At 48.8% G+C, this 14657-nt stretch overlaps 1 protein-coding gene across 2 annotated transcripts in view; it reads right to left on the bottom strand.

Annotated features, from left to right (window-relative positions):
- Window positions 1-11727, bottom strand: part of SRGAP1 (SLIT-ROBO Rho GTPase activating protein 1) — a 318942-nt gene extending 307215 nt beyond the window's left edge. For both annotated transcript variants that reach the window (XM_002711308.6, XM_017341950.4), the window contains exon 1: window positions 10741-11727. In XM_002711308.6, the coding sequence (XP_002711354.1) occupies window positions 10741-10807 (67 nt within the window). In that variant the 5' untranslated portion in view covers window positions 10808-11727. The remainder of the gene's footprint in view (window positions 1-10740) is intronic.
- Window positions 11728-14657: the final 2930 nt, after the last annotated feature.

The following is a 14657-nucleotide window of genomic DNA, read 5'->3' as shown; positions in this document are numbered from 1 at the left end:
AGTTAAGGTGTCCATGTCCCACACTGGAGTGCCTGGGCTCAGTTCCCAGCTGTGGCCCCTGACTGCAGCTTCCTGCTAAGGCAAACCCTAGAAGGCAGTAGTAATGGCTCAAGGAATCCGCTTCAAGCCACCCGTTTTCCCAGCTCCTGTTTCAGTTCCTGCCACTGCAGGTGTTTTGGGAGTAAATCAGAGGATGGGTGCTCCCTCTCTCAGTGTCTCTCTCAAAAAGTACTTTTAAAAATTTTACAAGTATATGTTTAAAATGTTTGTACTAGGGAAAAACTTCAAACATAGGCAGAAGTAGAGAAAATAATACCAGGAATTTCCTAAGCACCTAATGATTATGAATTCATGGCTAACTTCATTTTATCTGTATCTCTATCTACTGCTTCCCTTGCCAAGATTTTTGAAGAAAGTCCCATTTGTCATAATTTCACCCATAAATACTTCAGCAAGTATCTTAAAAAAGTAAAGATTATGCATGCAGAAATACTATTATTCAAGTTTTAAAATATACACTCATTCCTCAATATGATTAAAAATCCAGTAGGTGTTCAAATAACTATCTTCTTGATATATGAATGTGTCATATATTAAAACCATAAAGAAAATTATAAAGCTATAGTAAAATTTAAGGAGAATAATTAACACTAAATTGAGAATTGTTTCTGGGTGGCAGTGGGATGGAGGGAGATTTTTCTAGAATAGTGGTAAAAATCTATTTCTTAATCTGGGAGACTGGCACCCAGGTATTTATTTTACGACTATTCTTTCAATCGTAAACAATCATTTTATGTATATATTTGTAGGTACAAGGGTACTTCAAAAAACTTGCTGAAATTTGAATTAAAATATGTTTATTTTGATACAAAAGCTTTTTGAAATCCATTCATAACAAGTGGGCTTCAAAAAGTTCATGGAGGAGCTGGCATTGTGGTACTTTAAGCTGTCACCTGGGATGCCAGCGTCCCATATGAGCACCATTTCAAGTCCTGGCTGCTCTACTTCTGATCCAGCTCCCTCATGCACCTGAGAAGGCAGTAGAAGGTAGAGCAAGTGTTTGGACCTCTGCCACCCACTGGGGAGACCTGGATGGAGTTCCTAGCTCCTGGCTTCAGCCTGAACCAGCCCCAGGCCATTGTGGCCATTTTGTGGAGTGAACCAGCAAACAGAAAACAGAAGACTTCTCTCCCCCACCCCCACCCCCACCCCCCACCGTGTGTGTGTGTGTGTGTGTATGTGTGACTGTCTTTCGACTAAAATCTTTAAAAAGAAAGTTTGTGGAAAGTGGAAATTAGGAAAAAAGTGTGTATGGATTTCAATTGTTTTTGAACCAAAAGAACATCTTTTAATTCCATTTTCCCACAAACTGCCTGAAATTCCCTCGTATGTTTCAAAAAGAGAGAAACTGAGCATACTCTCCCAAACACACACACACAAAACAAACATACAGGCCAGCTGAACTCAAATCAGTATCCCCAGGAGTTAGAAGCAAACGAAGTTCGGAACTGCCCTGTGGACAAACTGGATTGTCAGGGGTTCTATCCAGCTTTGCCCGAATGCACCTCCCCACTCCAATCCTCAAGGAGGGTGGCACTGAAAGGAGATTCCTGCATTCAATGTGAAAAGTGACCAAGCACCAGGGATACTGTGGTCCTAAAACACTGGAAGTACCAGCTACACCACATGGGAAAATAACCAGAAATTCCTTCTACCATGCATGAAAGCTTGTTAGGTACCTGTACAACTGAGTAGACTCACGCAAAGCAGTCACAACCACGACCAGCAACTGTGAGTGTTCAACGCCACCATACGCAGGTATGATGTTGTCAATTGCTATTTCACTATCCTGTTTATATATTGTCTCTCTTTTCAATTATTATAAAATAATTCAACGTAATATAAAATATTCTACAAAAACCATTGTTAATGACTGCCAGCATTTCTTGTATACAAGTTAGTTAACCATCTCCCAGTGGAATCTGGTTAACCATTTCCCACTGTTGGACCTTGAGATTGTTTCCAGCTTTGGAACTTTCTAACGAAATAATGGGACAGTGCTGTAGCATAGCAGGTGAAGCTGCCACCTGCAGTGCCGGCATCCGTGTGGAGGCCACTTCAAGTCCCGGCTGCTCCACTTCTGATCCAGCTCTCTACTGTGGCCTGGGAAAGCAGTGGAGGATGGCCCAGATCCTTGGGCCCCTGCACATACATGGGAGACCTGGAGGAAGCTCCTGGCTTCTGGCATCAGATCGGCCCAGCTCCAGCCGTTGCAGCTATTTGGGGAGCAAACCAGTGGATGGAAGATCTCTCTCTCTCTCTCTGCCTCTTTCAAATAAATAAATAAATCTTTAAAAACAGAAATGACAAACTAAGTTCAACTTAGCTTTGTGATAATACTTGGACACTGAGATAATTTTGTTTTTTATTTTTGTAAGATTTTGTTTATTTATTTTAAAGGCAGAATTCCAGACGGAGATGAGAAGGAGATATGTGACAGGGAGGGAAAGGAAGGGAAAGAGAGGGAGAGAGAGAAAGAGAGAGAGAGAGAATCTTCCATCCTCAGGTTCAATTATCAAATGGCCTCAATGGCCAGTTCTGGACCAGGCTAAAGCCAGGAGCCAGGAACTTCATCAGGGTCTCCTATATGGATAGCAACTGTCAAGTACTTGTGCCATCTTAAGCTGCCTTCCCAGGTGCATTAGCAAGAAGCTGGATCCAGAGTAGAGCAGCCAGGACTGGAACTGGCTCCCACATGGGATGCAGGCATCACAGGCAGTAGCTTAACTCATTGCATCGCAGTGGCAGCCCCACTTTAGATAATTCTGAATGATCATCATGTTCATCTGAACTACAAAGGCATCATTATTCCAAACTATTACCCTATTATTCAATAAATGTTTAATGAATCCCTGTACTACTTAATGATTTCTAATAGTCACAGTGCTTTCTAATGAAGCAAAAGCAAATGAGCACTTGTATGTGAATTTTTCACTTCTACATTTATTTTTAAAAATTTATTTTTTTACTTGAAATGTAGAGTAACAAAGGGAGCAATAGATATTCACTACCCAAATGGCTACAAAGGCCAGGGCTGGGCCAGGCCAAAGCAAGGAGGCAGGGACTGCATGGCAGTCTCCCACGTGGGCAGCAGGGACCCGAGGACTTGGACTATTATCTGCTGCATTCCCAGGGACATTAGCAGGGAGCTCGATCAGAAGCAGAGCAGTCAGGTTCATACTGGGACTCTGATACGGGATTCTGGCATCGCAAGCAGCATGTTCTGTGCCATAACAACAGCCCCTTTACATTTATGTTAAAAGAAAATGTTTTTCTCCAGAACCTTTTTTTTTTTTTTTTAAGATTTATTTATTTGAGAAGCAGAGTTAGAGAGAGAGAGATCTTCTATCTGCTGGTTCACTCTCCCAATGGCCACAATGGCAGGGCTGGGCCGATCCAAAGCTAGGAACCAGGAGCTTCTTCCAGGTCTCCCACATGGGTGCAGGGGCTCAAGCACTTGGATCATCTTCCACTTCTTTCCCAGGCCATTAGCAGAGAACTGGATCAGAAGAGAAGCAGCCAGGACTCGAACTGGTGCTCATATGGGATGCCAGTACTTGTAGGCGGAGGCTTAACCTACTAAGCAATAGTGCCAGCCCCTGCAGAACCTTTTTTACCAACAGGTAAATAATATTCATTGGACCATAGTTTTCATTTTTCTTTCTTTTTTTTTTTTTTTTTTGGACAGGCAGAGTGGACAGTGAGAGAGAGAGAGACAGAAAAGTCTTCCTTTGCCGTTGGTTCACCCTCCAATGGCCGCTGCGGCCAGCACGCTGCGGCCAGCACACCACGCTGATCCGAAGCCAGGAGCCAGGTGCTTCTCCTGGTCTCCCATGGGGTGCAGGGCCCAAGGACCTGGGCCATCCTCCATTGCACGCCCTGGCCACAGCAGAGAGCTGGCCTGGAAGAGGGGCAACCGGGACAGAATCCGGCGCCCCAACCGGGACTAGAACCCGGTGTGCCGGCGCCACTAGGTGGAGGATTAGCCTATTGAGCCGCGGCGCCAGTCTGTTTTCATTTTCCATACAGCCACATTGGAACAAAGGTAGAGAAAAATTAAAACAAACGTCAGCAAACATATGGTAGCCCCGGCCCGGAAATGTGCTTTCAGGTTTTGTTACCTATAAACAGATGAAAGAAATGATGACATAAAATACAACCCACCCGGCAAGGGGTGGGAAGCTCTGTCATTTGCTGGTTATAGTTCCTTTTTTGATTCCACCATTGAGGTAGGCATTTAGTCTAGCATTAAAATGATGGTGAAAGTACCTGCATTTCATATCGGAGTACTAGGTTTACCACCTGGCTCTGGCTCCTGACTCGGGCTTCTTGCTAATGCAGACCCTGGGAGAGAGCAGTGAGAGTTCACGGAGTTGGGTTCTTGTCACCCACATGAGAGACTTCAATTGAGTTCCTGGCTCCTAGCACCAGCCCCAGCTCAGCCTTGGCCGCTGTGGTCATTTGGGGAGCAAAGCAGTGGCTGGGGGTATGTTCTCCTGCTCTCTCTCCCCACTCTCAAATAATAAAGAGAAAAGAAGGAAAATGAAGGAAGGAAATTAGGAAAGAAAGAAAAGGAAAAAAAAGAAAGACAGACAAACTCTGGAGTAATAAATAAGAGTAGTTTCACATAACTGCGTCTAATACCAACTTTTGCCTTCATACCACTGGAGCAAAAGTAGACTGACATACAATTCATCCCCCTTTCTCTATCTTAACTCTTAGCTGTCTCAAGTGAAGTGAAAGCAGGTAGCACGGATGAGATATGAAGAGTGCAGCCATCCACGAAGCGGACTCTAGAACCTGAAGCTGTCTGACCCCTCAACTGGCGATCACAGACCTGGCCCAGGAGTACGCACAGCACCCTACGCCGTGAGGGCCGAGACCGCCAGCCTGTGTTCTACACCGACCCGTGCTGTGTTTCGGAAAGACACGCTGTGCTGGGAAAGGTCTCCTGAACCATCCTGAATATATTCTGAGGTTTACAAAGCCAATCAGGTTTTCAGTGTAACATAAGAGGGCTTGTTGTAATGGCTGCGATGGGCCCACAAAAACATCAAACACATTCCACATGGATATGATCCCCACCGTTGATTTTCTTGACCTTAAAGCCTACCCTGTTGGGGCCAGCGCTGTGACATTGTGAGTTAAAGCCCCGGCCTGCAGCTCCGGCATGCCATATGACCACCAGTTTGAGTCCCAGCTGCTGCTGCTTTTTTTTTTTTTTTTTTTTTTTTTTTTGACAGGCAGAGTGGACAGTGAGAGAGAGAGACAGGGAGAAAGGTCTTCCTTTGCCATTGGTTCACACTCCAATGGCCGCCGCGGCCGGCGCACCGCGCTGATCCAAAGCCAGGAGCCAGGTGCTTCTCCTGGACTCCCATGGGGTGCAGGGCCCAAGCACTTGGGCCATCCTCCACTGCCTTCCCGGGCCACAGCAGAGAGCTGGCCTGGAAGAGGAGAAACCGGGACAGAATCCGGAGCCCCGACCGGGACTAGAACCCGGTGTGCCGGCGCCGCAAGGCGGAGGATTAGCCTATTGAGCCACGGCGCCGGCTCCAGCTGCTTCTTCTGATTCAGTCCCTGCTAATGTGCCTGAGAAAGCAGTGGAAGATGGACCAAGTGCTTGGGCCCTGTACCCACGTGGGAGACCAGGAAGACGTTCCTGGCTTCAGAGAAGCTTAGCTCTGGCGTTACAGCCGTGTGGGGAGTGAACCAGCAGATGGAATATCTCTCTCTCTCTCTCTCTCTACCTCTCTCTGTAACTCTTTCAAATAAATTAAATAAATCTTAAAAAAATAAAAAGGCTACTATGTGAAGCTGCTGCCTGGCCCTGTGCTCTCTCCCAATGATCTTGAAGAAAGCAACTTGGATATGGTGAACCAAGAGAATTCTACTCCCAGACCAGAGTTGCCCTTCAACTTAGGTCCGACTGTAATACTTTCAGTGAACATAAAGTCCAGGTGTTCTATCACCTATTTAGATGTCCACTTTGTGAGCAGCAACCTAAAACCACATCCCCACTACTGGAAAGCAGATGACCCAGATTCTAGTCCCAGGTATGTTACAGTCTCAACCGTGCTTCTCATCACCACATAAATGAGTAGCTTGCAACAAAAAATGTTTAAAGTTCCTTTGAGCTACAACGTTTGGACTCATAATTCAAATTGTTCCCATTTCCTATTCTAGGTCAGATGAGAGAACATTAGATACAGATACAGATTCCAAAACAGTGACAGTGACAATCTCTCCATAAAAGCCTATCGTATGACGTGGCATCGTATCAAATGAAATTGGCACTTCCTCATGTTTCACCTGCTACTAAAGCGTACTATTTGTACTTCAGTCGGCAGTGTGGTCAAAGAACAGCTTTTCTGGTACTTTCTGGACATGCTGCTTAAGAAGAATATGGGGAAATCCCTAGGAAAACATGGCCAATGACACCTGTCAATGATTAGCAACTTAACAACACATGTTATTAAAAACAAACACAGCCTCTCATCCATGAGTTCCACCTCATAAACTGAGTCTTTGATTCATTTAGTCCCCATATGTGTAGCTCCACAGTAATTTTGCTGCAGAATAATAAACATACCTAGATCACTAAAATTCACAGAAAATCCCAAAATCTTCTGTTAGCCAATTGTTTGATTTCTTCCACTGCTAAGTTTTTGGCCAGAGATGCTACCAAGTCTTGCCATCAACCAGCTTGAGTTTCATATGCTTCTCTAGACACACTTGCTTTTGAATTGCACAAACAAGACAGGTGTTTCTGTTGAGTCTAAGTCTTCTGGAAGGTTCACCAACATGTGTGGAATCTCTCTCTCTACTCTGTTATCACGTTCCTTTAAATAAGGTGTGATTTGGAGTTCTTTTGTCCCTGACTTAAATCTACCAATTCTTTACCTACTTGAGTAATTCCCAATTCTCTTTGTTTTACAATTCTGTGCTATACTTCTCTGAGCATGGTTTTGATGATTAGTTTTTTGTATTCTTTACTGCATTACATTTTGCTTCCCTGGGAATTCAACTCATATACAACGTTTGTCAATTCATTAGGAGAAAAAGCAAAAGCAAAGATGATTCCCTTCAAAACAGGCAGTGAAGAGAAAAGACAAAAAGCTTGACATTTTTACAAGCAATTAGTATGAACTGACATGAAATCTTCAACTAGATGCAAAGACCCTGCAACTGAGAGAATCCAGACTCCTTTCTTAAAGATAAGAGAACCCAAAACCACAGATTCTACAGGGACTGGCATAGAGTGCTAACATTTATTATGGTTTCAGACATAAAATTGTATATTCTCACCAGAGATGGCTCTTTTCACAGTACAGTTCACTAGCTAAGTCTGTTCCCACAACCTATGCTGGCAGTCACAGTAGCAAAATCTCCTATATGGAGTCAAAACATCTTGCGGCAGGCATTTTGGTGCAATGGTTAAGAGATTTCTGAGGGCACCCACGTCCCATGTCCGAGTGCCTTGGGCTTGAGTCAGCTCTGCTTCCAATTCCAGCTTCCTGCTAATGCACACCCCGGGAGGCAGCAGATAACACTTCAAGCACTTAGGTCCCTGCCACCCATGTGGGAGTCCTAAATTGAGTACAGGGCCCTAGTTTCTTGTCCTGACTCAGCCCTAGTTACTGGCAGGGGACTTGGGGTGTGAACTGCTGGATAGGAGGTTTCTTTTCTTTTTTTTTTTTTTTCCTCCCTCTGTCTCAAGTAAGTCAGTAAATAATTTTTTAAATTATCCCAGAAATTCCGAGATAAAAGTAATCAATATCAAGAAAGTGGAAGAGACCAAAAAAAGGGCAATACTCCATCACGTCAGGTTCTAAGTTGGAAGGTAAAAAACTTCCATATATCCAAGTGCCTCCTGAACTCCCCCATAGACTTAAATCACCCAGGAGTTTGATATTCACAGTGTGGCTTTATTTACGTGTCTGAATGAATCAAACACAGAAGTCAGGTCTTCCTTCTGCAAAAGAACAGTCCACTTTCTTCTGTTTATCATCAGATGAACTAGCCAGCTGGGATTAAGACTAGATTGTTCCGAGCCGGCGCCGCGGCTCACTAGGCTAATCCTCTGCCTTGCGGCGCCGGCACACCGGGTTCTAGTCCCAGTCGGGGCTCCGGATTCTGTCCCAGTTGCCCCTCTTCCAGGCCAGCTCTCTGCTGTGGCCAGGGAGTGCAGTAGAGGATGGCCCAAGTGCTTGGGCCCTGCACCCCATGGGAGACCAGGAAAAGCACCTGGCTCCTGCCATCGGATCAGCTCAGTGCACGGGCCACAGGCCACAGTGTGCCGGTCGCGGCAGCCATTGGAGGGTAAACCAACGGCAAAGGAAGACCTTTCTCTCTGTCTCTTTCACTATCCACTCTGCCTGTCAAAAAAAAAAAAAAAAACAAAAAACAAACAAAAAACAAAAAAACAAAAAAAACACACAACTAAATTGTTCCAAAAACACTTGTCTTTGAGTACTGAACCAGAGCTCCACAAGGGTTAGATCCCCACCCTCAAAGACACAGGATATGAAACAGCCAGTTTCCCTCCCATGCTATCCTTACAAAGTGGCCCACTCCCATTGCCTAGGATATCTGGCTTCAAGCACTGCCTCACTGTCATTTCTCTCCAACTCCCTGCTTGACTTTGCCTAGAAGTACAGGTGAACTTGTGCCACTTAAAGTGCATAGGACCCTACTAGTAGCCTATTTCCATATTTGCCTAAGGATAGTTTACCTGTCGATGGTTTCCCATATTTGCCTATATATGGAGGTGGGACACTGGATGTATAAGTACTAGGGAAGAGCTGACGTCTGCACACAGGGCGGGACAGGTACAATGAACAGCAGGAAAGCTGCCTAAGGACTCTTGGGTGTGTGCAGGGGAGGAGGCCTTAAGGGAATAGGGAGAAGGTCACTTTTTGTGCATCAGAATTAATTCCAAAAAAAAACATTTCTATCATGTTTCGTTGCATTGGGTAGGCACCTTGCAACACAGCCCATTTAACTGATTAGTAATCAATGTAACTCTCAAGGATACAAGTAACCACACACCTACAGAATTCATATGCTGGAAGAAATTAATCACAAGAATGTTTTCCAAACAGAGACTTAGAGCAGAGATAACCACACCAGCATTAGGAAGTGCATTCTGCCTGTCAGCGCTCCAGGCAGCAAAAAACCAGACTGCCATCCCTGGAAGAAGTGCCACACAAGAGCCCTGTAGAAACACTGCACGGAGAAATGATGACTGTGAACCAGAGTGCTGCCTTAGAACGAAAGGCTTCAGGCTGCACCGGACTCGACAGAGAAAGGTTATCATCAGTAGGAGATTCACCTGGTTCTAAGAAAAGGCCTTCTCTGCTCAGTTAACTTCCGTATCAATGTGGCAAGTTCCTGTAAGTGTAGATTATCCTAATTCCAAGCAGGTAAAGGAATCGGGGTTCCCTGAACAATATTTAGCTTCACTCCACCTTCAGGTCAGCCTGCAGGAAGACTGAATCCCAGAGACTGCACGTTGTGCTTGCCAGGCCGTGATGAGCAGGTCAGGTCGCGGCAGCGCCCACTCCCACTTGGCACATCCAGGATTCCCCACCAGGTCCTCCCCCAGGACGCCGGGCATTTTCACAACTTGACCACACAAAAGAACTCACAGGCTGCTCCTGCCTTTCCCCAGGCAAGTACAGCAATGGTTCTCTCAACAGCTCTTTCGTAAGCCAGTATACAGACAAACACAGGTGTCTAGAGAAAATCTTCCTGAACTTTGCACTGGATATGCCAAAGCAGAGCAGTGATCTCAACGCTCCACCCATTGTCTGAATCAGGAAAGTGATATCTTAGGGACCACAAAAGAACCCGGGCCAAACAACCAGCATACATGTTTATTAAGCACTTCGGCAGCAAAATTAAAACACTTGTACCGGAGACAAAACACATTTTTTTTAAAATCACAAGGCACAGAAAGTAAGAATGCATCAGCAACCTTAACTGGGTTTCCTTCATTAGCTGACGATGTAAATAGATTGAAACTACTACTCGGATATCCAAACCTTCATTTTCCTTGCTGGAGGCTTCTAGCAAATGATAGAGCACGATTCCCACGAGTGTGGAAGATGGCACTGAATCCCGGCCGTTGTAAAGGAGGAGTCAGATTCCACTAGTCACAGCTTGGGTTAACTGTCAGGGAAGCTATTTTACAAAAGAGGTGACTCGCCCCTACAGACAACCGTGCTAAGGTCTCCGAGCCCGCACTCCACGAGGCTCCAGACCCTTGGTGTTCAGACTTCACAAAAATGACTCCATTCCATGTTGTGACAATGGTATCCTCTAAAAGCAATGAATGAATGAACCACGGTGGGAAGCGGTCTGGGATTACCGGCGCCGCCTGCCTCCCTGCCTCCCCAGGTAAGTTGCACAGCCCAAGGTGGTTAAGTTAAAGGCAGTCTCTTCCCCCGACCAGAGCTTCGGGCCGGCAGCTGGGAGACGCCAGCCGGTCTCCTGCTCCCTGTGGGTTTCTCGGGATTGGGATGGGGACTGGGCTGCAGGAAGCGCCCCGGTGGCCCGGCCGGGGCTCGGGCTGACCCTCGCCGCCTTCCTCCCACGCAGACACCAAGTTAGAAACCCAACTCCCCCACACAATGACAAGAAGGCACACAAAAGGAGCCAGGCGGCCGCTCCCATCCTTACCTTTGACTTGACTTTCATACTCGGCTATGATCTCTTTGTCCTTCTTGAATCTGCTCGGGGTGGACATTCTCCGGCTGTTCCGGGCTGGCTTGCGGTGGGCAAGTTCCGTTCAGTGGTCACGCAGCGGAGAGTGGGACCACCGCGGCCGAGAAGCCGAGGCGGCGCCGGCAGGAGGGAGGGGAGGGGAGGAGGAAGAGGAGGAGGAGGAGGAGGAGAAGGAGGAGGAGGAGGAGGCACCCAGGAGCAAGCCGGGGACTAGATCAACCCGGGCGCTGGCACCATACTCTCGCGCTAGAGCCGCCGTGGGCGATCCCCCCCGGGGGCCCGGGGCTCGCGGCCGGAGAGGCCGGACGCGCGCGCGGTCCAACTCCGGCGAGCGCGTGGCGGGGGGCGTCTCCCTGCCCTCCCCACCCGGAGCCGGGCCACTTCCTCTACGAGCGCTGGGCGGACGCGGGGATCGCGCCGGCGCTCCACACCATTGTTAGAGACCCGCACGGGGCGCCCGGGGCAGGGCTAGTCGCGGAGGGCGGGCGCTCGACCCTCCCTTCCTGCCTCCAGCCGCCGGCTCCGGCGCTCAACGGTCCCGCCCGGGCTGGGGATGCTCCGCCGCCTGCAAACCCGGCTGCGATCGCCCCGGCAGGCGAAGGGAAACCGTGGTCCTGGAGCGAGTTCCCGCTGCTGACCCGCAGGGTGGCGGCTGCGATGTTCGAAGGCGCCCCGGGCGCAGCCCCCGCGGACTTCAGATCTCCGGTGCCGGCGCCGGGAGCGGCCTCTGCCTCCTTGGCCACGGGGCGCCGAGGCTGCCTCTTTTCTCCTCGTCCGCCTTTCCGCGGCTGCCCCCAGGAGGCCGCCGGGGACCAGCACACTCGCGCACGCACCCGGGGCAGCCGCGCCCCCGGCGGCAGCAAAGTTGACGCGCGCTCGGCCCGCGGCTCGCGGGCGCCCCAGCCAGCGTTCTGCGGGCGGCGGCGGCGGCCGCTCGGGGCTGCGCGAGGCGGGGCAGGGCTCGCGGGAGAGGCGGGCGGGAGGCCAGTGCCCTTCCCCGCCCTCGCCCCCGCCCGCTCGGCAAGGAAACGCCGGGCTCGTCTGGGAAGATGGATGCCTCTTGTGGCCAACCGCAGCCGGGCCCCGGGCGCCGGGTCCGGGCGGCCGTGGGCGGCGCCCCTGCGCCTCCCTGTGCGGCGCGCGGAGGCCAGGATCGCTGCCCCCGGCAGCTGGAAAACCCCCCTCCTGGCCGAGGGTGGGCTCCTTGGCAGGGCGCCTTGCAGGATCCCGTGGAGAAGTCCAGAGCTGGACGTTGCCGTAACCTGGGGGACGGGGACGGGGGCGGGGGGGGGGGACCTCGAGGTGTCGGGCTCCCGTAGGAAAACCGAGCCTGGATTGTGTAGGATCCTGCTGTTTAGCACCGTAGAGGAGCCCGAAGGTTTTCCATCGAGGGCAGGAAGAACATCTATCAACCACACTCTGAGCCGGATTGGTCCAAGTGGTTGTGACCAAAGGCGTGTCCAGCACCCAAACGTTTTTCCCCCTGCGAAATCTTCAGAGATTTGTGGTCATTCATCCATGTATACAGTGGATACACCTTGGGAATGCTCCGTGCGGGCCAAACACCAAACAGCACTGTAGGGATTCAGAGATGGGGATTCGTAGTCTGTTGGATAAATAAGTAATTATTTTAAAAGATTTATTTATCTTTTTGAAAGGCAGAGTTTCAGAGGCAGAGAGAGAGAGATGTTTTCCATCCTCTGGTTCACTTCCCAAATGGCTACCAGGACCCAGACAGGAGCTTTTTACAGGTATCCCACGTAGGTTCAGGGGCCCAAGCACCCAGGCCATCTTCTGCATTCCAGGCACATTAGCAGGGAGCTGCATCGAAAGTGGAGCAGCCTGGACTCAAACTGGCACCCGCATGGGATGCTGGCACTGCAGGCAGTGACTTTAACAGCTATGCCATAGCGCTGGCCCAATAAGTGTTTACAAGCAGTGCCGGGCTTGGGGAAGGGGAGTGAGAAGGACAAACGGACTGCACTTGTGTCAGGGCTTCGGGGGAGTCCAAGTCTGAACTGGGTGTAAAGGCTGAGGAATGAACAGATGGCTGAGGATTAAGCAGGGAGGCAAAGGGTTGCATCCAGAGAGAAGGAGGAGCATCATACTCTGGGGAAATTGCAAACAGGCTGCAAGATGTCTTCCACAAAAGTATGGGGCCTGGAACTGAAGCTGACAAAAGGCATATGCATATGTTTGTATGTACACATATAAATTCATAGGTGGATATAGCTTTTAGCATGTTGTGTGCCATCATCCCATACGTAGAACAAATATTGAGCAATAAATACCACTATGATAATTTTGAAATACATATGGTGTTGAGAGGCCTGCCTGTGGCACTGCAGGTTGTGCCCATCTCACACAGGCATCCAATATCAGAGCCATGGGCCAGTCATGGTTGCTCCGCTTCCAGTCGCCCTCCCTGCTAATGCACATGGGAAAGCAGCAGAAGATAGCCCAAGAATTTGGTTCCCTGCCACTCATGTGCGAGACCCAGATGAAGTTCCTTGTTCATGGGTTTGGCCTGGCTCACAACTCCTTCTTGTGACCATTTAGGGAGTGAACCGATGGTGGAAAACCTCTGTCTCCCTCTCACTCTTTCCCTCTGTTTGTTAGTCTACATTTCAAATAAATAAATAATTTTTAAAAAAAGAAATTAAGATGTTAAAAGTATTCACAGAGGCCAGCGCCGCGGCTCACTAGGCTAATCCTCCACCTGCGGCGCTGGCACCCTGGGTTCTAGTCCCAGTTTGGGCGCCGGATTCTGTCCTGGTTGCTCCTCTTCCAGTCCAGCTCTCTGCTGTGGCCTGGGAAGGCAGTGGAGGATGTCCCAAGTGCTTGGGTCCTGCACCTGCAGGGGAGACCAGGAGGAAGCACCTGGCTCCTGGCTTCGGATCGGCGCAGCACGCCGGCCGTAGCGGCCATTTGGGGGTGAACCAACGGAAGGGAGACTTTTCTCTCTGTCTCTGTCTTTCACTGTCTAACTCTGCCTGTCAAAAAAAAAATATTCACAGAATCAAAAATTTGAGGGCTTAATGAATTTAATTACATGAGCTTTTAAACTGTAATTGTTATCAAGTATTTTTTAATCTGTAACAACAGAATAGAATCAAAATGGGGGTAATTCCCCAATTAAAAATATATTTTTTAGCTTTTATGCACTTTACCCCACAGGAGGTTATATGCTGGCACCCCAGGATGCCCTGATTCCACCCAGCTCTGCTTTATGTAAGAGTGTACAGGGTGGAGCCAAAGTGTCCCGAGCTGGAGCTAGGAGAGGCCTGCTGTGCCATGCTAAGCCCCTGGACACAGTTCTGCAGACAGCAGGGAGCCTTTTAAGCAGAGAAGGATCATGGTCAGGTTGTGCTGTATAAATATAACTGTTGGCAGTGTGGAAGGATGGGCTAGCCGTGGGGGGAGAGAGCCTCTTGTCCCTGTTCTGGGACTCTAATTATGAACATCCCCTTTTCACTCATTCAGAACTTGGAGGGAATGCCTTGGGGGTTCTAACGCAACAACAGGGAGATAGGAGACAATCTACTGCTATTAGAGGACTCCTCCTCCTAGGAGCTATGGCCGCTGCTACAACTTTGCTGAGAATCATAGACATAATAGTTATGGGATCTCCCTTACAGAGTTTTGCCCCTTCTCGGTTAAAGCACTCCTAAACTCTCAACATACTCAACATCTTTCAGGATCCTGGTCCTTTCTTCTCCAAATGCAACTACATTTCATTGCATTTCCTTAGATCCTGCACACAATCTGCTCCTGTCAGTTGAAGAACTATCTCGTGAGGATGTATAAACACTTCCCTTTCCATCACTGACTCTGGTCTGGTTTCCCAGGCTCAAACTGCCCCACACAAAGAG

Source organism: Oryctolagus cuniculus, chromosome 11, assembly GCF_051225735.1.
Source record: "Oryctolagus cuniculus isolate XC-2025 breed Fujian yellow rabbit chromosome 11, ASM5122573v1, whole genome shotgun sequence".
In the NCBI taxonomy this organism is placed as follows: domain Eukaryota; kingdom Metazoa; phylum Chordata; class Mammalia; order Lagomorpha; family Leporidae; genus Oryctolagus; species Oryctolagus cuniculus.
This window is presented reverse-complemented; position numbering and strand designations above follow the sequence as displayed.